Raw genomic sequence first — 23,905 nt, 5'->3', positions numbered from 1 at the left:
TGGGGGCGTCCCCAGGACAGGTTTGAGAATAGGGGTGGTTAATCTGTCTGATTTCCCGATTCGATTCGATTACGATTATTGAAGTCCCGATTCGATTACAGTCGATTTTCGATTATTAACGATTCTCGATTAGCGATTATTGATTTTCCATTTCACAACAGTAAACGAAAATACACTACAAAGTGATTGCAGTATTAAAAAATATCAGCTGCTGAATTACTTAACTCTTTTATTGAGTAACAAAAACTCAAAGCACTTTCTGTGTCGTGTAGTTATAACTTCACAATTATTTGTATGTAGCTTATGTTCTGTAGAACACAGAAATGAATACATCACATTGTGTTGTGACTCATCAAGTTGAACTAAACAATAACAAATAAATGAAAGGCTTATTTCCTTTAGGAAAGATCAGACAAGATACAGATCAGAACCAACATACTGTAGAAATCAGAAGATAAAAGATCAGAACCAACATACTGTAGAAATTGGACAATTTTCTTCTAGAAAAACAAGGTGTTGTTCAGGTGGAGGAAGACTGCAGGTTGCAGTCGAAACATGTCAAGGTAAAGAAAGTTTTTTCTCCACCTGAACACCTTGTCTTTCTAGAAGAAAATTGTCCAATTTAATCATTAAGAAGACAAAATGAAATTTTTTGAACAACTTACTGTAGCTTCAGCTTATATACTGTACTGTAGAACACAGTGACAAAATGCAAAACACTAACTTGTGAGTAATCAAGTTGTACTAAACACTTTAGTGTGGCAATGTTGACAGACGGCATGCGTTCTATCAACATGTTTAGAGCTCCTGCCATGAAAACCAAAATGAATCCACACTCTTGCTTTGAGCCCAGATGGAGCTGGGTGGATCGGTTGGTTGCTCGTTCCTGGTTCTTCCATTTTACACACCTGCTCTCACTCGCTCTGGCTGCCGTTACACGCGCTTGCTAATTGGAACTGGGCGCGTTCGTGACGTTCAACTTCCGGTATAACATTTTTTACAAAATAAAATAATGCAAAAAAAATTTTTTTTTAAATAATAAAACATCGATTTTTGAAAATTTAATAATCGATTCATACTTGTCCATAACATACTCGCGATTAATCAATAATCGATTTTTTTCACCACCCCTATTTGAGAAGCACAGGTTTAGTTAAATTTGCAGAACATAACTTTTGGTCACTGTAATATTACTTTGATACAAAACACACAACAGGCAGAATGTTGCTAAAGTCCTATTCAGAGTGGACTAGTCTCCTAAACAACATTTGAGTTACAATTCTTATCACTCAACATCTGTGATTTCATGTACCGATTCGTCATCTGCTGTGCTTGTGTGCATCACGTATGACATATGTCTTTTAATTTATTATTTGGTAATATCATTTTTAATTTATTATAAAAATCCTATTTAAGTAAACTTCACAAGTTTATCGCAGTGGCTGTTTATAACAAACTTGCATAATTGTGCAGAGAAATCTAGACAAGTATCTTACCTTCTGACTGATATTAAAATGGGCAATCTTCGCAATTCCACGATTTGGCTCTATTTATTGATTGTATTTGTTATTTTTTGTCTGAGACCATCCATATTGGAAACTAAATGAAAGCGTGTCGAAGATTGGTGTGCAAACGATAGCTCAGGTAGGACAAAAATGCATGAGGAGAAGCGATAGAATAATACTATTAATCAGCAATCACAGACATTTGCATTCAGACGGGATTAGATTTCTCAGAGGACCGTTAAGTTTGCTGAAAAACAGTAATTTGCCCTGGAAATTTTACAGAGGTTGTGTGAGAAAAACACTGATTTGGCAGACGCGGACGGGATTAAAATCGCGAAGTACGTCTGTGAAACATGCATTTCTCTAATGTCCCCATGGAAAACTAGTCCTGTCCGAATAGGGCTTATGTATACCATGGTGTCAATCATTGTAATTCATTTCCCATATTGAAATACAGTTGTCACTCCTGAAACTTTAAAATGTGGCCTTACACACCCTCATGTTGCTCTGATCCTGTATGACTTTCTTTCTTTTGTGAAACACATTTATCCACGGCCTTCAAGGTACTAGCATGAAATTGCTGATGCCTTATAGCATAATAGCATGACAATGCCTTGCTGTGATTGTGCCTTGAGTTTGAAGAATGTTGTCTTCAATGAGACTTTTCAGAAAATGACTTCTTTTTAAAGATTTGGAATGACTTTATGGTGAGAAAATTATGACAGAATTTTTTAGAGAACTATCCCTTTTAAGTTTTGACACTCATTATTTTATAGTATTATTTGATTTGAAGATTTGCTTGTTTTGTTGGTGAGTTTTAAACCAACGGAAATCACCCATTTGCATAGCTGTCTGTTGGTCTGCATTTATATGTATTTCTTTGTTTCTACATTTATTCTCATGGGTCAGGTGAGCCTCTTCTCTGAGATGATGTAATGGTCTTTTCAATAATTGATGGTTCAAAGAAACTGAAAGACACTGAGCCGGAGTGCAGAGGAAATCAATGTTAGTGCGGGAGGATGTAGACATGAGTAAGATGAGGAGAGGCTGCATAACTATGTTAATCGAAAATTCAAGAAAGAACCAAGCCATGCTCATGTTTGGAGAGTCTGGAAACTTCCAGGTTTGTCTGTGTCGTGTGCCTGAAGCTCTGGAACTTAAGGTAGCCTGTTGAACGGATTCCATGGCTCTAAAGTAGTATTGTGAAATTGACAATGTCTTGTTATGATTTTGCCATGAGTGTAAATACAGGTCAAGGTGAGTGAAGTTCAGCTGCTGATACATAGTTTGTCATAAAGATGTGAAGGCTGTATCAAAAGGAAGCAGCATTAGGGGGCATTCACGCAGAACACGTTTTTGCGTTTGTATTTAAGTGGAATGGAAAAGAGCGCAAACATGAGCTAATTTTTACTTTACACATAAGTTACTGTGCAAGATGCTGAAAAAACAGCAAGACGTGGAGCAACTGGGAAAGATGTCCATCGTTGGATACAAACTGAATCCGAAGTTTGATCGGTAGATGCCACATTGATTTGACACACAAGTTGAGTACCACTTTGAAAAGTAAATTCTTTATCGAAGTAATCTCTAGTTTGAATGTAATCTGGACGTACTACAATCGTCATGTTGTTAACCTACCAGCATCAGTTGCATGCATCAGTGCGCATGTCTCACAGAGTTGCTGGAAAATCAGTCACTTATGATGTTCAATTGCAGAGTGTATGCCACCTTAGAAGGCAAATGTCTATATAGCTGGTAGACTGCAAGGAAGCTCACTAGGGTTTGGGTGGGACAGAGCTTGGTTATTCAGAAAAATTACTTGTGGTTATTGTCTAGTTGGGGCTTAACTGTTATACAATTCCTGATGTTATACTTTTTGCTCAGAGGCTCATCATCAGCTGTCCATAGAGTTACTTTGCTGACCGTATTGTCCTTTTCTTTCTTGTTTGTCTAAATTTAGGATGTCTGGCTCTGGGGAAGGACGTCCTGGTGCCACCTTGGATTTATCACTCACTGAAACAACGCCTTACTGACTGCAGTGATTTAATTGAGGAACTCGTCTGAGGCAACACCTGTTCTAGACAGCTCTGAGTTTACACTCAGGTTCTGCTGACCTCACCTTACCCAGTGGTGATACTGATTGCTGGCACAGCGGTCAGTTCTCATTAGGTGCTTGATTAACAACGTTGGCAGACTTGGCACATAAAGTGGCAGTACTGGAAGGGGTTCAGGCTTTTGTGTACCATCTGTTTTGCAACAGTCCTTTTGGGTTCAGACAGCAGATGTTCCGTCTGCGGTGCCTTGAGGCTTCTCGATCCTGCCCTATCTACCCTCGCACATGTAAGGAATTGGTCCATTTGCCCCACCCCTCCGCTTCTGTGACGCCAAAACTGTTGAGGTGATGGAGGGTCTGGAGGTCGAGGACATTAGCCCTGCCCTCGAGGCCACTGAGGATTACCTGCACTGCCTCGCTGACAATCAAGGGGATGTCCAGGTACGTCCGCCCAAGCTTAAAGAGGCCTCCACCATGGACAAGTTGAATTCCAGTGGTGTGTGGGGGCTACTGACAGGAAAGCAGTCGGAGATATCACCAGGCAATATGGCCTGGGCAGAGCAGACGTCCTTCAGTGTGCTGGGCCTACGACATGGAAAAAGGAACCGGGCACGATCCACCAATGATTTGGCGGCGCATGCCAAAGAGGCGAACTCAACCACCAATACATCCAATGGCGGCTTCAAACGTGGCCACAACCGTTCCCGTTCAGACGTCAACAACCGCACTTACACCGATAATGGCATGCCAGCCATTGACAAAAATACCCTCAAGAACATGGCACTGAACGACTACAGAGATGGTATGGATTAAACTATAATTATTATTGATACATTTAATTGGAATTGATGTGTAGTGCAGAGATGCAACAAGTTAAACAAATTGTATCTCATTCAAAACCAAGTGTTTTACTTACAAGATTCCAGTGACAGGAAATTTGTCCGTCCACACCGAAAGTAAAAATGCTGAGTGATGCCATATAATCACAACCAATCAGAACATTATCACTGTGCAACAGTGCACATCCACTTGGTTAGCAGTCTTGGTCTAATTATTTTTTTCCATAGGGATTTAAAAAAATTGTTGTAGAGATATAAGCCATGAAATCAACCACCTGCTAGGTAAATAATCACATTAAAGCTGCAGTCCGCAGTTTTTACTCTTTGTCGCCATCTCTGTTCGAAATCTGCAATTGCAGTCATTCGCGGAATTATCAACTTTACGTGAGTTGTACCTCGGCATGGCACAGCGCGGATGAATCCAATGTTTTGAGTAGAATGTGCAGCTGTCAATCACCGCGCGGTGTGGATACTGTCATTAAGAATCACAGATTCTACTTTTTGGAAGTATAACCAGACCAACATAATAATTTTCACCCTAAAATGTCCTCTGAACAAGTATGTAACATCCACTTTTGTTCTTTTGACCAACTAAGGGAAAAAAACCATTGCAGTAAATCGTGCTGATTAAACCTAACGATCGCTTATCATATCACGTCAAACCGTGCAAATTATACTTTGTTCTCAAATTGTTAATGTTAACAACATCAGCATTGCGTGACTACATTTAAAGCCCTTCATATATTTATCCTTGTTTCGCATGGGCCCGGGTGCAGTCTCTTTTTCCAAACTCTCAGTCCAAAGTCTTTTGCATTTTACAACGGGTGAATCTCTAGTTGTCACTGGTGATTGTCGTTTGAACCTTTCTGGATCCGCCATCAAATTAATAAGTTTAATTATATCAAGTGCTGTGAGAAAAGGCTATAAATCTCCACCTCTAACATCCTCACTCGCAATATAGCCTACTAGCCGAGACTCCTTCTTTATGTGTACAGATGTGACGTAATGACACAAAGACATGCTCAAATTTCCCACGGAAATCCACCAGTACCACTGGAATTAAAAACATTATTACAAGCTTACCGTTTTGAATAGATCGAAGGCAAGCAGATAGTTTTGAACACTGGCTGGTTATGCACTTGCTCCAAATTTTTTTAATTTTGGATAATTTTTAACCCAAAAAAGTTACGGACTGGAGCTTTAAATGATTTTAACCAAAAAAGCATTTGGGGAAAAAAGACTAAGCTACAAGACTGTATACTTAGGACCCTTTCACACCTACGGTCCGGACTTTCGGACTTTTCAGTTTGGTCTGAATCAAAATGACAGGTGTGAAACCTACCCCGGACCACGGTCCGGACCAAACAGATGAAATTTGGTCCAACGAAAAGAGGTAGTCTCGGTCCGGATCAAACTGAACAAAGGTTTGGTTCGTTTCTAGTGTGAAAGCATTTCTGTATGGTTTGGACTTTCAGACCTTTTACAGGAAGTTCCGGTGGTTCCCGGATAGCCCAAAAAACAGAAGATGGCAGGAAAAATGAGCCGTGTAGCACATGGGGAGAGGAGTAGCCGAGGTTTTTAATTGAAGTATGGTCTGATGACATAATAAGAAGTCAACTTGCAGTCTTCTCCTCCTTTCCTGCCGGCGACGATAAAATGTTCGCACGACGAGGACGTTCATTTGGCGAATTTGAACTAGCCTTGTGTATATTTGGTGCTGCAGGTAATTATGCCATAAAAATAACAATATAGTTGCAACGATATGCGTCTGTTCATCATGTTGTCATAAGTTACCCGCCGAATTGACATCACGCTGACGTCAGAGTCAGACGCACGTCCATTTACAAAACCAATCAAGAGATGCAGCCCACATAGATGATGACGACAGGACGCAAGTATGTCACGTAAAGTTCTTTACTGCGCTCGCATAATTGCAGTGTGAAACCAAACCAAAACTTTCTGAAAGTATAAAATGTATCAAAACGTGAACTTTGATTCGGACCTAGGTGTGAAAACACCCTTAGCAGCTTTAATGATGGAAGGAACTACAATTCCTATAAGTACAATAAATTCGATTTTTTTATTATTTGCAGAATCATAGGAAATGTACTTTTGACTAGGAATTCCACTGTTAAACACAATTATTTAAAATATGTGTTGAAAGAACGCAATCTGATGGCTTCAACAAAACTATATACCATTGATTAACAACCTCATAGCTGACAGTAGCTTTGTCTTTAAAGGTTTACAAGTTGTCATTAAAAATCAGTTCCTCTATGGAGAAAGTGAATAGGATATTTACTAGTTCCGGAACTTGAATGTTGTGCAGTAAATACCACGGTTGTGTTAAGTGGGCTTTTGGACCAATGCGATTTCACTGTCCCACTTGTCACTTGTTGTGGCTGGTTAGGACAAAAGCTCAACATGGAAAAAACTCTCAACTTTTATCGGACATCTGTCACATCTGTTTAGATGGTATTATTATTACAGCTGTTATCCATCAAAAGACTATCCACTTGCTCAAATGACATTGTTTTTCATCACTTTGTACACTTTATTTAAATGTCATTATGTGATGTTGTAGCTTTTATCTCCTCACACCTGTGATTTGTTGTGTCTATGTCTCTGTCAACACCGCTAACCTGCGCTCTTTGCAGGAATCACGTCCTTTTATGTCGAGGGGGTTCAATGAGTTTGTTTGTTGTGTTTTCTACTGAAGGGTTTATTTAGACAAGGTCATACCAGAACAAGAACAATAGAAACCCAGAGGCATATTATGATTAACATGCTACTATGATTTAATAAAATACACATTGACTAATATAAATGGTCACTTTGTTTTAAAGCTTTTTATATCCAGTGTAGTCTGGTTTAATTTTATATTAACTCATTTCGAAAAGGCTGATTTATTTCTACATCCAATAAATCAGTACTAGGTTTTGCAAATCGGCAGGTGATACCAATCCTCTTGGCTGTCCTTGCTTCCGTATTAAAACTTAATGGGGCAAATTGTTAATTACAGCAAAATGTGCCAAAGGGAGCAACTGGAAATAGAAGCAAGTTCCATGCTCGAATGCCCACCGTTTCTTCAGTGACTGAGATTGAATCCTAGGTGACATTAAGATATTGGCAACCCACCCAGTTTCTAATTCTGATAGATCTACTGATTAAGACTGGAGAAACCCATACACTCTTCACTGCACTGGTCTCAGTGTTTGCGCTATGCTTGACTTGGTTCTGTAGTTCATTACAAGCGTCAATTTCAATTTAGTCTGCTGTGTTTGCACCCATTTTTCAACGTCTTGTTTGACTGGCCTTAGATTGAACTTAATTTAAATGTAGTTTTTTTTTATTTATTTATTTTATTTTTTTATTAAAGCTGCTGTCCGTAGCTTTTTTTGGGTTAAAAATTATCCAAAATACATATTTGATAAAATACATAACCAGCCAGTGTTCAAAACTATCTGCTTGCCTTAGCTCGATGCAAAACGGTAAGCTTGTAATAATGTTTTTAATTTTAGTGGTACTGGTGGATTTCCGCGGGAGATTCGAGCATGTCTTTGCGTCATTACGTCACATCTGTACACATAAAGAAGGAGTCTCGGCTAGTATAAGCTATATTGCGTGTGAGGATGTTGGAGGTAGAGATTTATAGCCTTTTCTCACAGCACTTGATATAATTAAACTTATCAATTTGATGGCGGATCCAGAAAGGTTCAAACGACGATCATCATCAGTGACAACTAGAGACTCACCCGCTGTAACATGCAAAAGACTTCGTTCGGACTTCGGAGTGGCTACAGAAAAAAAGAGACTGCAACCGGACCCATGCGAAAACAAGGATAATATCGGAAGGACATTACATGTAGTCACGCAATGCTTGCTGACGTTGTTAACATTAACAATTAGAGAACATAGTATAGCTACTTTGCACGGTTTTGCGTGAAATGATAACTTATAAGCAATTGTTAGATTTAATCAGCGCGATTTACTGCAATGTCAGAACCAGAACAAAAGTGAATGTTTCTTACTAGTTCAGATGACATTTCCCGGTAAAAATTCTTATGTTGGTCATACTTCCAAAAAGAATAATCTGTGATTCTGAATGACAATATCCACATCGGCACGGTGACTGACAGCTGCACACTCTCCTCAAACACTGTGTTCATCCGCGCTGTGCGGTGTCGAGGGTGTTGAACTACAACCCACGTAAAGTTGATAATTCCGCGAATGACTGCAATTGCAGATTTCGAACAGAGATGGCGACAAAGAGGAAAAATGCCGGACTGCAGCTTTAAAGAAACCTTTTTATAGACATTTTTAAATCACACTACCATTCAAAAGTTTGGGAACGGATTACTGAAAGATTTTTTTTAAAAGAAATTAATACTTTTATTCAGCAAGGATGCATTAAATTGATCAAAAATGACAGTAAATGTATTTATAATGTCACAAAAGATTTCTATTTAAAATAAATGCTGTTCTTTTGAATTTTCTATTTTAATAATTTCTGTTCATTAAACAATCCTGAGGAAAAAAAGTCTATCATGGTTTCCACAGAAGTTAAAGCAGCAAAGGGTCAGTCAGTGCAACAGAACTTACTAGTTGTCTTTAATTGAAGTGCTAAGTAGACAGAGATTATACTCCCGACATTTCATTGTTTAATATGATGTCATGTTATGATGTGACTCTTCCGTGTGTTGCTTTCTCTTTGATTACAGCAGGTCTGAAACGAGTCGTGCCTACTCATTTGCATATTTATTGGACCTCAAGCAGTACAATTTTATTGTTAGTTGAATACAGTTACAGATCTTAAATTAGATTTATGATGAAATCACAATCTAAAGCAAATTACAGGGATTCTGGATAAAAAATCAGGGAGTCAATCAAGATTGCTTGATTGCTTTGGTCTGTTATGTCAAACTTAACCAAATTAACCCATCACTGTGTAGGTATAGCCTACTACTATTTATTTTGAGTTAATGTGTTAGTTTCAGAGACCGTAATATTGTTAAAAATCATTACAATATTTTAATATACTTTAAAGTTTTGTTTATTTCTGTGATGCCAATGTTACATTTTCAGCAGCCATTATACTAGTCTTTAGTATCACATGATCCCAGTTGTGCTGCTTAATATTTTTCTCGAAACTGTGAAGGTTTTTTTTTTCTTCAGGATTTTTTGATTAATAGAAACTTCACAACAACAGCATTTATTTGAAATATATTTTATCTAGCAATGTATTTACTGGCGGATATTTTTTTGTATCTTAAAATTAGTTTTGGGATTCACTCAGATCTTTTCTGTTCCATTATGTCTGCTTTTTTCCCTTCCGGCTCAGATTTTGAGTCATTACTGATGACTGTTTCCCTCGTGCCCATCTGTATAGCCTCACTAGTAAATAGGTGTTTTAGTAACTTGCAGAGGGAACGGTCTTGGAAAGGTTCAGGCTCTGCAGGCCTACTGGCTTTGCACCAGCTTGCTAATTGGGTCATGTCAGCACGCCTCATGTCCTCTCTGCTGTGAAATTAGTTGTGACTCTTTCCATAGCTGCAAACTATGCACCTTTGAAGACCTCTGAGTGCAAGGAGTCCCCAAACACCCACAACAGCACTCCAGAGGCCCAAAGCATGTCAGCTGTCGCAGCTTTTGCTGGCTACTCAAAGTAACCCAACCTTCAGAGCTCACGGTTTATCAGCAAAAAGTGGGAGGGGATTGTCCATTATAAGTTACAGATGTTATGGAAGGTGCAGTTTTGACTGGTACATTAGAGATAAGACTTAAAGAAAACAATACAAGGGAATTTGCTTTTAATTTACCCTCCTCTTGGCCTCTGTCTGTTTCTATTGGTCTGGCCAGGCACAGAAATCCGGGGCAAACAGCAGGTTCCCGATGGTTGAGAGGAAAACGGGCAGTTTCCAGCCAAGGAAGTGTAAGGATGAGGAGTGTTGTGGACCAAGAGAGGAAAGGAGATAAAGGAGGGAGTATATGAAAGAAATGGACAGAAAAAGGAAGGACTGAAAAGGAGTGCCAAAGATTAGGGGTCACTATTTGCCGTTTTGTTTGCACAGCAGCCCAACTCACAATAATGGTTCTTCCTGCTTTGCGGTGGCTGGATAGACTGCTGTCACGTAGCATACTAGCATCCATCATGGATGATGTGAACATCTCTCACGCAGAGCTCAAGAGTAACATGAGAGAGGAGGGGCACTGGTTCCACTGAAGGAGGTACCAGCATGATGGGCATTTAAAAGGAAAAATTCATTCATAATATTACCATATAGCCCTTTTCGGACAGGACAATATTTTTCTAGTGACTAGTGTAAGTGTTTCACATTCATGCCTTTAATTTTACGATTTTCTCACAACCTTAGTAAAAATTGGCCCCAAAAAGGCTTTTTTTTTAGTTCTCTGAGCAATGTAATGTTCATAAATGTCTTCTTTTTTAAAAATACGTTTCTCATTTATTTGGACATCTTTTGATGGTAAATTGGCTAAAATTACAGATTGAATAATTACATATTTTAGCTAAAGTCTTTTGAGAAATGTAATTCTTTTTGGGTTTTTTTCAATAATGCTTCTCATTTATTTGGGCTATTTTGCCATTTTTGGGTTGTTGTTTTTTCTATAGTCCTCTGAAAAGGTAATCATTTGAGAAATGTGAGTTGCTAGTTTAAGTAATGTTGGCATTCTCCTCTACATGAAAATTAAATTAATAAGTTTAATTGTAGTTTTGTATTTTTACTTGTCGGACCCCAGGAAGAGTAGCCACTACCTAGGTAGTGGCTAATGGGGATCCAAATAAACAAACACAATTCTTTCCATTTAATGATGTACTTGTTATAAAAGAAACAAGAAGTCAAAAGTCTCGTTTGCATAGTGCAAGTCACCAGAAAGTATTGGATCCACAATATTGCCTAAAATTGTCCTGTGCAGTCACAGGTTTGCCATTGGCTTGATACAGTGCAGCCAAAGGCCTAATATTCATATTCAATTTTATAGTTATTTAGAGACATTTTTAGTTTGTAGTTTATTATTTGTATTAAAGGTGCTCTTTCTGACTTTTCTTTTCCAGCTCATAAGGAGAGCAGCCCAAGCCTGGTGAAGCAGGGAACGCTAGAACAGAGAGAGGGACCGTGGGGACGCTGGACCGCCTGTCATGTGGAGCTTACGCCCTGTGAGCTGCGTCTCTACAGCCTGGACAGCAGCGGCAACCAGCAGCTATGTGCCGCCCTCTCGCTGTCCCACTGCCAAGGGGTGAGTGCTCCCCAGACGCAGGATGGACGTGTGCTGCAGGCCGTCTTCTTTAACAGCACCCGTGTGCAGTTACGCGCACCGTGCCAGTGGGAGGCACTGGAGTGGCGTAGACTCCTCTGGGAACGCGTCTTGGCCGCCCGTGCAGCCCATCGCAAAGGGGAGCCGGCACCTACCCTCCATGAACCCGATCCAGACACGGCGACCGTGCCAGCCCCTCGACCGCTGGTACGTCCCACGGCCCTACCACTGTTCACCCAGCAGTGTGCCGATGTTCTTAAAGCTGGCCTTCTGCACCAACTCACTGACCTCAACAACTGGAGGGCCTTCACGTTTGTACTGAGCCGGACCGAGCTGCAAGCCTTCCCGACCGAGGGAAGAGGCCCGGTGTCGGAGCCAGTGCTGCGGTACCGGCTGGCTTGCTGTCTGGCTGTGCAGCGGGATGATGAAGACGGTGGCTCTAGCTCCCGCTTCCAGGCGGTCTTCCCTGATGATGTGCTGCGCTTGCGGGCAGAGAGTGAGTCCAAAACTCAAGACTGGGTGGAGGCCCTAAGAACAGCGGTGACGGCTCAGCGGCCACAGTGTGAGAATAGTCAAGTCCCCAGCGGAGTGCTGATGAGGAGTAAGCCAGCCAGGGAGCGACGGCACAGGGAAGCCCAGAGAGCTAAACGACAGTCCGTCACCACTAGCTTTCTCAGTATCCTTACCTGTCTGGCTGTAGAAAAGGGTCTCACCACTCAGAGCTTCCGATGTGCAGGTGACCACCTCTCTAATACGCTTTCAACATTTCCTCATATTGTAATAGCTCTTTGGTTCTCTAATAGGTTTGGTTCATCATCATTAAAATGATCGGGAAGGAATTCACTAAGAGTGAATTGTCTTCACTTATTGCGCATTCATTTGTATCCGTTGTGGCACAAGCATGCCTGCATATTTAGTGTCGATCAAAATTTTCCTTTTTTGGGGGCCCAAATGTGATAAATCTAAAGATCAGATCAATAAATGTACTTAGAAGTTAATTGAAATCAACATGTACAGTGATAATAAAATGGAAAAAGCAATAGACAATTCACTTCTTACACACATCACAAATTAAAATAACTTTATTATTTCAATATTAGTAATTAATAAACATATTTAATGAACTCTTTAATATTCCATAAATGTGCTTATATTTTATTCATATTTATTATTTGACACATTAAATATTGTATTTTCAATTTGCTCATTTACCTATGGCTATTTAATGGATTATTTTTAATTATAAAAAGAAATTTCTTATTTAGCAATGGGTGATTGCTTCACTGCTGTATCTCTTTTAAAATACATTTTTTTGTCTTTTTTTTTATCCATTGATTCATCAATTTCTTAAATGATGATTTGGCCCACGTTATAAATGCTGTATATAGTCATGAAATTAGAAACCTCCTTAATGAAATCTGTTAACAAGTGGTCACGAGACATATTTGATATGCATTTACATACCAGGTATAATAAGCAATGTGTCTCGGGCCTCGGCTGACCGCTTGTGGTCGTATATCACTCGTGACAAATGTTAATGTCAGGTGTAAACAGAGCTAAAATCATGATCATTGTGTTATATTGCTCTTTTTGCAATGTCACTTTTTCTATTCTTAGATCTGGATCTGACATCACAGGTCTAAGGCTGCCAGCTCATATCGACGCCTTAACTTTGAATTTTGCCTTTTGAAAAGGGCATGACTGTATGAACTTCAGCCTTTCTCCATGAGTCAAATGATTCAGCAAGTTCACTCAACCCTCAAAGAAATAGATGTTCCACTCCCTAAAGAATTGTTTCAAACCAAATGCTCCATTTTTCAACATAGGCCACATGATATGGTCATTCAAACAAGCTTGCAACCTTTATACAAAGCCAACCCTGGTCTGTCATTTGAGCGTCATCTCTCCAGTCCAAATACTGTTTGATTATGTTGATGTCTGTGGCTTTGCTTTAGTGGCCCTCAAGGCCAGGTAGATATCTGAGCATTTACAGTTATGTCATATTGTAGTATCTCTGTCTTTCTTTTTCTGGTGTGAAATTTCCCCCCTTGAAGTGGATATGAATGAATCGCTTTCCTCTGTGGTTGTAACAACCACCTTTTTAATGCGGGATATTTGAAAGCCTCACCGAACAAGGACAGCAGGCACCTGACGATAATTGGCCCATATAAAGTGGAAAAAATCCCCTTTTAGAATCAAAGGCTCCCTGGATTCTGCGTTCTGTGCGGAAGCTAATTGTTTGATTCAGGGCCACGAAAGAGATTTTTTTGAATGGGACGTGTCAGCCTAAAAAGAACAGAACAGCTGGATACGTCCCTGCACTCAGCAGCCTCTCTCTCTCTCTTTCTCTCTCTCTCTCTCGCTCTCTCTCTCTGTCTCTCTCTCTCTCGCTCTTTCTGTCTTTGTTCTTCCTCTCTCTTGTACGTATATTTTTGTCACACAAAAACGCACACTTTTATGAATTTTTTTCTTTTATTTCCCCCAAACAGATGCTTGCACACTTTTTCTTTGCTTTATCAACACTATATTACTTTTGACTTTTGCGATGTGTGTTTGTAATTTTAAATTGTTTAAAAGATTGCTTCCGAGGTAGAACTACACTCTAAATACACCTCGTTTTTTGGCATCTTTCTCAAATGTTAACCTTAACCATAACTGCACCCAAAATGTCACAAAAACTGTCTTGTCTATGTGGGCTATCTTTCAGTCTATTCTTGGCCAGAAACAGTTGCAAAATGGATCAGATTAGTCGCATCAAAGCAGAAAATGTTGGTGGCGAGACAGGTGCATTAAGTATCTTGAATGTTGGTAGTAGCGTGTTTAAGAAATGGGCCTTGAGACTCCTGTGTTCTACTGTCTATTCCATCCTATAGTTTCTTCTCAAATTCAAGAATGTATTTCTATCTGTATGTGCCCTAAGAGGATTGGATCTAGTGTGGGAGAGAACGAACTCATCCAATGCAGGGTAGATTCAAAAGACAACATCCCGGTCTGGGTTGATGATTGGATGTGGTATTGGCTCTTCATTATGAGGGTTCATTGTGAGGTTGGAGTATTGTCTCATTACTGTTGCAGTCTTTTATTATCCTCTGTTTAGTTCTGTCATTTGTTCCCTTCGCAATACCTCTTGGCCCCGCATCCACAAAAGGTTCTGCCAGCTAACCCAAGTACTATGTGAAGGTTATTGAAAGGGGTTGTGATGCATTCACATTACTTAAAGATGACTTGAAGATCCTAAAGAGGAGAAGAACTATTGAAATGCAACAATAGAAAAGAAGGAATACTCATCCCTGGCTTTATTTGAATACATTTCAAACTTATACAATCTGTTGCTTCTGTTAAGATTTTTGTTTTTTCTTGCCCCAAGAAGGAAGAGCATTCATGCTAGATGTCTAATGTGGTAACATACTAAGGTGGCATTCTTTCCAAACAAAATTATTACATTTATCTTGCCTAAATATTTGCGCTCATTGCATTTTTACAATGGGGTAATATTGTTAAGAATTTAAACAACACAAGGAAGCTTGATTTAAATTGTTTAATTAAATTGAAAAAAGTAGCACAAATAAATACAATAGAATAAAGATACAAATAAAGACAAACGTTTTTGAATAGGTCTAACACTAGTATTCATATACAGAAACTGAATAAAGTAATCAAATGGAAAATAACACTGGGTAGTATTTTAGTCCTGAATAAATTAAATACATAGGCTATTAATCCTGATTCCTTAAACTTAAAGCTATCTTTTGTTGTTTTGACAACAAAATTAAAGAAAGACACATATGGCTGCTGTCACTTTAAGAGCTAGTGCACGGATCCTGTGTTCATTATACTGGCATGCGTTTTATGCTTATTAAAGACAAAACCGACTGTGTTTAGAGGATACTCACGAAGACCGAAATTGACACAATTTTGCGTGTTAAAGCAATATAATCTGCGAAAAATAACTTTTGTTACTGGGGAGCTGTTTTTGAGGCGGATTTTCTGTGACTGTGCGCATAGAAAATCATCTCAGAGAGCGTGCGAGCACTGATTAGTTTAAAATCGCTTGAATGTTTAAACTGGTAAGACGTGCAAATGGTAAACTTCAGTCACGATGCACTGCTGGCCCGATTGTGCAAGTGAATATTCCGGCATGTCCCGACACCTAAACGCGAGTGTGTATTATCGCCGCAGCGCTTGATGCTTACCTTGCACAACACATTTTGAGAGAAGAGATAGAAGACGCGGCACCGCTGAACACTCACGCTGTTTGTGAAATTGCGTCTGGCAGATAGTTGTTAAAAGAATGATTTGATTTTATAATCTGTGTGGGTTACGATTGCGGGAATTTCCCGCATTATAAGTTTCAGTATGTGTTGCGACCAACCCAGGTTGTCCAGTTCGCTCTAGCTTGTCTCCTGTCAAAACACTGCTGATATACACTCAATGAGAAAACTCTATTCAAATCGATCGGCAGACAGAATAACAGGACTTTGTTTAAGAGGGTCATGCATGTCGTCCATTTGAAGCAGTAGAAGAGACCCGCCCTCTTACCTTCCTTTCTCAAGCACACACACACACTTTTTCTCAAGCCAAATCACATAGTTTGCTTGAACCCAGCTTGGGCTTTTTTCCACACATTTCCACTAAAGTATCCTGTAGCGCGTATAAGGACAGCAGATCAAATGGGAAGATCCAGCTGTAGTTGAGAAAAGAGGGAGTGCAGGGTCAGGTGGAGAGAATGGGATCCAACGGACTGCTGTTTACATCAAAAAGATGGGCAGTGCATCTGTCTCAAGCAAACACATGTGTGAGCACACTTACGCACGCACAACCTTATGCCATCTTGTTTTTTTGAAGTGGATGTCCGCTTGAATAGGGGACATCAAAGCTGGGGCCTTGTCTTCTTTCACGCTTATGGAGCCACAAAGCCCCACCCTGGAGTTCTTGTCTCATGGAACCTGGCGGGCTGCTTGAAAGTGGCGCGAGTCACAGTTTTGCAGCTAGAAAACAGGAAGACCTTTCTCGCACTGAAGGACCGAACACCTCCTCCAGATCTGTCACGTTTATTCTACTAGAAAACCATTGTGCAAGTGGGACCTCAGAGCACCCCACTTCACCTCTTTTTTTTCCCTGCAGATAGTTGTCGTTTTAGGACAACAGGGCGCTGCTGAAAATGAAAGAGGGGAATCTTGCGGACTGTCATGCATTGAACACATCAAACGAGAGTTTGGCATTGCTCTCTGTCTTTCCCACAGTCTCAGGTTGGCCCCACTTTTTTGTGCAAAGAACTTGCCGTTCCCCTCCACTTATGCTTGGCTATGAGATTGAGAAATGTTGAGAACTGTATTCAATTCATGTAATTGAATAAGCACCACATGTGTGCTTCAGAGCCGCAGTTCCAACCTACTAGAATGTATCGTAGGCTTCAATTGGCCCTGAAGGGATGTCCACAGACATCCCTTTACACAGAATGGCGTACCTGGGGATATATTCTGTTCTGTCTGGCTGTGCTGTGCAAACTAGCACCTTGTGTGTTTGAATGTATGTGGGAACTCATGCGTGGGGCTGTGTTTTACTGGCACAGACTGTGATGTCCACAATACACAGAGCCTGCGGTTTCCAAGCGGCCAACTCCTTCTCAGAAGTTACATGCTCCCTGGCCACTGTCCAGAATCTCTTTAGCCCAATGGGCTTGGTGTAAATAGATCAGACAGTTTGCTAGAAAGCTGGACATGTTAATAATTGTGCTGGCACTATGTTTACATGCAATAAAAGTTCAGTTTTAGTATGTCTAATATGTGATAATTTGTCTTTTTAAAATGTCACAGTAAAGCCCAAAATAACTGTAGTTTGGATGCTAGCACTTAGTGTATGTGTACAGCCAAACGCACAAGTAGACTCCATTTAATAGCGCGTGAAAGATAGCACTAGAAAGTCCTTGTTCAGTGTCTGCGCTATGTACACTGAACAAGGACTCAAAACGCATGTGTGAGCTGATCGTACGTTGTACGCGTGGTTATAAAAATCGGTAACTCTTTAAAATAAGGTCTCATTTGTTAACGTTAGTAACTAACATGATCTAACAATAAGCAATACATTTCTTACAGTATTTATTAATCTTTGTTAATGTTGGTTTATAAAAATACAGTTGTTCATTGTTCATGTTAGTTCACAGTGCATTAGGTAATGTTAACAATTACATCTTTTGATTTTAATAATGTATTAGTAAATGTTAACAATAATTAATATTAAGTAAGATTAATAAATGCTGTAGAGTTCATGTAACTAAAGTAGTTAACTAATGAAACCTTATTGTAAAGTGTTACTGAAATATCTGACGTGCATAATGTTACTATGCTGTGATGATAAAATTAATGTCACGCACACTTTATGCATACCCTAGCATACACTTAAAAACCGACTTATACTTTGGACTTAATCAAAGTAATATTTTCATAAGTCGGGCTTACAGACCTATTTTAGCTTTGCTTTGACCAGCATATAAACTCTACAGTCAGACTACAATTGGCTGATGCACGGTTTGTATTTAATTATTTATTTTTTATATTCAGTTAAATTTTACGTATTGTGTGAAGATGAAGACTATAGCTTGACTACTAGCTCGAATTTACACATTATCCATGTATTCTAGGGCCCTATGAATTCCGCGATCACGGAATCGCGGACGGAATTACGGAATTGGACAAATAACGCGGAATCTAGTGTTAACGCGGAATTTCGTGGAATTTTACATATTTGGATTGAAATTCTGTTTTTGTTTGGGAGAAGAACGTATGTCTGGTGAAAATGCAGACCGGGGGAAGCAAATCTGGGCGACACAACCCCTCCCGTCATTTCAGCTCCAATGACGGCATCAAAACAATGAAAGCATGGCGAAGCGGCTCTCCATGGCTCTGCTTTCCTCGGCGAAAAAGTTAAGAAACTCGACGCTATAAGCCCTCAGTACCGAGCCGAGCAGTTCGCACGTGACTTTTATGCAGTGTTTTTCACACACATAGACTAATTTGCGGCCACAAAATCAACTCCGGCCGCCACATATTGCGTTTCGTTCATTTTTTTACGTTATTTAAAACACGCGGCGTATTCTTTCCGTTGTATTTCCTTTCCCCGCTCTCCCTTCGTCTCTCTATCACTCACGCGTCTCTCTCACATACACACACACACCGCGTCTGTCTATGAGGCGCCGGAATGGACAAAAGCGAAGCGAACTCCGCGAGCGACACTGGGTGAGAGAGAGACAGAGTGTGACTTTTATTTAAACTTTAAACGAATATAATTTATTTTACTGAACAGTTTAAAGCTCATAACCATATTTTGTTGTTACTTGAAGAGTGCAGTGTCATTTGGCATCATGCAGTATTTGTCCTGAAAAGGCTACTGAGTAAATGTCTGTAATTTAAGGTCATTCCTATTTTATTTGTATACATTTTAATCATTAACTTTAAAAGCACACTCTTTTTATGACTAAAATAACAGTAAAGGGTAAAAAAAAAGAATTCCCAAAAATTAAAACGGAAAAAACGGAATTTGGGAAAAAATAAAACGGAATTTGGGAAAAAATAAAACGGATTTCATAGGGCCCTAGTATTCTCTTTTGTTTTATTCCACAGCATGTGACGTGAGCTGTTAGCTGGTTTCTTCCATGAGGTTATACAGAAACTATGCTTTGGAAGCCGGTGTAATGCACAGAAACATTGTCGACAAGTTTTGAGTCACTGCTTCACCTTTAATTTTTGCGCAATTTTTGTTTTCCTTTTGCTGTAAAGCCCAGCCTCAACTAGCTCCCTCTTAATAATAGTCTCCGTAGCATGAGCGCTGTACAACGATGTGCTATTTTTGGAAAAGGGTGGTATTTGTGGGTTTACTCTCTGCATGTATGCTGATTACAAGGCAGCTCTGACACACGACACCCTGCTGCTTGGTCTGTGGTTCAGCCCAAATATCAGGCGCCCATCAGCTGTGGCATGGGGGACACCACCTCTGACTTTTTATAGTCTGGGGTCCCTGCCCCTAAAAACCTCAAGTTTACACTGGCAGCACAGTGCAGCGCATGATGCTAGCGCCTAACCTCAGCTAGAACAACCCATTACGTATGGGTTTGGAAATGGAATAGAGTGAATTCTCTTTTCTTGGTCCAATATGGCTGTATTTTTTGGCAACGTATTGTGCAAGTCAAGAGTCACAGAATAACATTTCACAGAATCATTTTTGCCTTGTCTTTTTTTATTTGTCTTATTTTATTATGCATCAAAAACGACTAACACCGTTCTCTTTAATATTTCTTAGGGCAGTGCAACAATGTTTAAGTGCCATGCGGAATGTCTTCATCATATTATTTTTATGGTAGTATACATATTACTGTTCCACAAAACCACAGAATAACTAAAGTAATTCACATAAAACAACACATACAAAAACATTTTTTCACTTGTTAATGTTCACTCTTATGTGAGTTACTTTAGTTATTTTGTGGTTTTGAAGCTCTACAGCATGCGTACCCATTCACTGTTATTTTTATGGAAATAACTGTATGGGCATTCTGCTAAACATCTCCTTTTGAGCTCCACCGAGGAAAGGACCTATTACAGGTCTGGAATGACATGAGGCTGAGTAAATGATAACAGAATTGCCATTTATGAGTGAACTGACTCTTTTGAATCTGGTGGTAATGATGTAATTCTGCTTACAGTCAGAGATGCACGTACTTCATCACTGTTTTCGGCTTGGCCCTTTTCAGTCGGCTAACAATGCTTCAAAAATAGACCTACAGCATTGCCTGTAAACACCGTAATCAGTGTCTCCCTCTACAGATATTTGTAGCGATAACATTCTGCCTCCCTCTTTTAGAGACTGTGTTTTCTGACTTGTTTTTGTCCTCTCTATCCTACCTCCCATCTTGTCCACATTTCTTCTCCCTATGAAGTGTATAGCTGACGTTACGCTCCACTGAAAAGATTGTAAAAGTCCATATCCGCCTGTGCCTGTTCCTTTCATTCTCTTTTTTTATTCTTTTAACGTCCACACTGTCCCGGCTCTGGTTCTCCAAGATGGCTAGGATAAGGGACACCTGCCATGTTCACAATCACCTGTTTTGGTTCCTTCGGGATAAGCCCTTTGGTAGAGTGCCGCCTGACTGTTTGAAGACAACTTGAACAAGACATTTAAAAGACAAAGCAAAGTACTTTCAGGAGATATCTCGCATTAAATGTGCTCAGTATTTGTGCCTGTTCACAACTAAGAAGCATTTGGATTCTTTCTGTTGTGTCTGGACAGGTAAAACCACCTTTTTAGTTTTGGTTTTTAATCAGTGACTCAATCGCTGCCTTTTGTGTAGTATAAATCTTTTTACATTTCTGGATTATCTGTGTTTAACCAGGGTTGTGTCGTAAACCTTGACATATCAGCACATTACCCAAACAGATTGATCACCTTCCACTAATGATTGTCAGATTTTAACAGGGTCGTGCCCCCATCAGTAGATTAGCTAGTCATTAGCATTGTCATTAACCCAGACTTGATCTCTCCCGTCCCAGGTTTGATTTGTGTGTTGTTTGAGGTTCCTCCTTTTTATTGTTGCTTTGTTTTTTCATTCAGGGTGTCAGAGGCCAGTGGGTCTGTCACGGGGCAAAGCTAAAGTTTGCTCTTACAGTGGCTGGTACTACTGCCCAAGTTGTCACCAGGACAACCTCTTCCTCATACCTGCTCGTCTACTGCACAATTGGGACACTAATAAACACAAGGTATGTGTACAGACCTATTTACCCAATCCATATCTTTAATATCGTTAATAATTCTATACGTTTCCTTGCATTTGAGTTTAGAAATCAGCTCAAGACTCAAGACATCTAACAAAAGCTAAAAGTGATTACAAGTAACAACATTGTTGCCATTGTGGTTCAGGTATCGAAACAAGCGAAGGAGTTTCTGGAGTTTGTTTATGAGGAGCCATTGTTAGACGTCCAGCAGTTGAACCCGTGTCTGTATGAGCATTGCGAGGCGCTGGCGGCCGTTCTCAAACTGAGACAGCAGCTCCAGTCTCTCAGGGCCTACCTCTTCAGCTGCCGGGCCACAGTGGCAGAAGACCTCCGCCGCAGGTGAGCTATGCCAGATAGCAGGAAGAGGAAAGATAGGGAAAGTAAGAGGAAAACAGATTAAAAATGGTATATTTTGATAAGGCACATCTGTCTGTTGTTTGAATTAACAACATTTTGTTTACCAACCCCGTTTTGCTTTATTAACACTGTGGGTACCGAAACAGCAGTTTATTGGAAATGGCAGTTACTGCACAAAAGGGGGTTTATGTAGCGATGACATAGAAGCCATTTTTGGTTCCCCAAAGAACCTTTCAGTGAACAGTTATTAAAAGCTAATTTTCTAAGTCTGAAGAACATTTTAATAATCAAATAATATTTTTCCATTCTAAAGAACCTTTTGTGCAATGTTATGTTAAAGGTTGTTTATGGAACCATCAATGTCAATAAATCTTTATTTTTAAGAGTGTATAGCGATCAAACAATAAGGATGTTTCAGTTGCCAATGTGACTATTGATATCACACAATTCAATGAGTCATGTACTAAAAATTGCATTATAAATATTACATATTTATTTAAAAAACTTTTTTTAAAAGTAAACAATCACTTTTATTTTGTTTTTAATAGGGTTTAAATAAATGTATCAATTTTTATTTCTTACATTTTTAATTCTTATGATATTTTTAATAAATAAAATTGTAAAGCACTTTTAATTACCACACTGTGTATGAAATGTGCTGTATAAATAAACTTTTAAAAATATATATTAAGCTTGTTTTATTTTATTTTATTTTTTGGCCTTGTTGAGATCGGTTGACCACAACTGGAGTAGTGTTTCTTAGTTTCCTTTAATCAAACTGTAATTTGCTGCAGTTTTTAAATGTTTTCTTGTAGGTCGTCTGAGAAAGTGTCAAGGTGAGAGTTTAATGGCACAACTTCTGCTTAAAAAATGACAGGTTCAGTGATCTATGAATGTTTATGCTCCTGTGAAACTGATCTCAAATGGGTTCTCACCTATTTAAAAAGGTGTTGCAATAACTCGAATCATATGCAAATGAAATAAAATATGCAAAGGCTAATTATTGTGACTAATTTTTAGATAAAACACATGACCATGGAGCGAGAGCAAACTCACCGTGGAGACTGTAGAAGTGATCGGTTGTTTCATCTTCTATGCCTATATGGTGTTTTTTTCTTTTTTTTTCTTGTTAAGAACCAACACAAGAGATTATATTGTTGTTAGTGACATCAAAACAGTTGGTGGACTTATAAAGTCAGTAAGATAAGAATAAGTTCATAAATACTTCATTGATATCAGTACATGAGTGTATAAATATTCCCTGGTTGTAGTTGTCCAGTGATTCTGATAACAGTGTTTGATTTAGCCTAGCAGGGATACACACTGAGCTTTTCCTCTCTGTTTCTAGATTTGTAAGATAGGACTAGAAGTAAATATATATTGTGGAAAAATGTATTTTGTTTCAAACAGGACATTATCCTATATTTGAATAATAAACACCAACTTGTAATAACTACCTTTTTCATGATAGCATCTTCATGAATCATTTGATGTAGGCTACATTACTGTGATAAATATTTGTAGAGTCTTCCAAGGCACATAAAGTAGTGGTTGACTGCTGCTGGTAGCATCTGGTTTGTTAGCCTGCAAATGTGTACAATAGAGAAGAGATTCATTGTAATACAGACATGTATTTAGCGTGTAGCACTGACAAAGTATGAATTTGTAATGCTATTTCAAGGAATGCATTTGGGTTTTTGGGAATAAGCAGATCGTTCGTGGATTTTTAAGGTCCATGTTCAGCAGGAATGTGAAGGAGCTGTGTTTATGCAAAGGTTTCAGCACTAAAAGGCTTGTCTATGTGATGAATGCTTTGTGCTCTTACCAGGGTCAGTGTGGAGACCATAAGATTGCGCTAAGAGGCCTTAAACATTCACACCATAGGAGACGAAAGCATGTACAGCTCTGTGATGAAATATCACACAATGGAAAGCTACCACCAGCGTTTCCCCAACAAATGGCTCAGCTCCTTTTATACGAACAATTAATCATCAGAAAAAGATAACTGTTTACTGAAACTAGGGTTAAGTGGAAGTTTAGGTGTTTCACCCAAAAATCTACTGTACATTTTGCGATCATTTACTTTAGTGTGGTTCTTCTAAGCCTGCATCA

The 23,905-nt window shown here is 39.3% G+C and overlaps 1 protein-coding gene across 4 annotated transcripts in view; it reads left to right on the top strand.

Moving 5' to 3' along the window:
• The window catches only part of plekhm3 (pleckstrin homology domain containing, family M, member 3), a 42,889-nt gene that overhangs the window by 1,538 nt on the left and 17,446 nt on the right, over positions 1–23,905 (top strand). For 3 of the 4 annotated variants that reach the window (XM_056242061.1, XM_056242062.1, XM_056242063.1), the window contains exons 2-5: positions 3,466–4,360; positions 11,473–12,408; positions 21,276–21,421; positions 21,582–21,775. In XM_056242061.1, the coding sequence (XP_056098036.1) occupies positions 3,907–4,360; positions 11,473–12,408; positions 21,276–21,421; positions 21,582–21,775 (1,730 nt within the window). In that variant the 5' untranslated portion in view covers positions 3,466–3,906. Of the gene's footprint in view, positions 1–3,465; positions 4,361–10,256; positions 10,330–11,472; positions 12,409–21,275; positions 21,422–21,581; positions 21,776–23,905 lie in introns of those variants that run through there. The other variant, XM_056242064.1, reaches the window with a different exon arrangement.

This window comes from Rhinichthys klamathensis, unplaced genomic scaffold (assembly GCF_029890125.1).
Source record: "Rhinichthys klamathensis goyatoka isolate OS25496 unplaced genomic scaffold, OSU_Roscu_1.1 h1tg000693l_1, whole genome shotgun sequence".
In the NCBI taxonomy this organism is placed as follows: Eukaryota; Metazoa; Chordata; class Actinopteri; order Cypriniformes; family Leuciscidae; genus Rhinichthys; species Rhinichthys klamathensis.
Note: the sequence above shows the minus strand (reverse complement) of the source record. Positions and strands in the feature narration are given on the sequence as shown.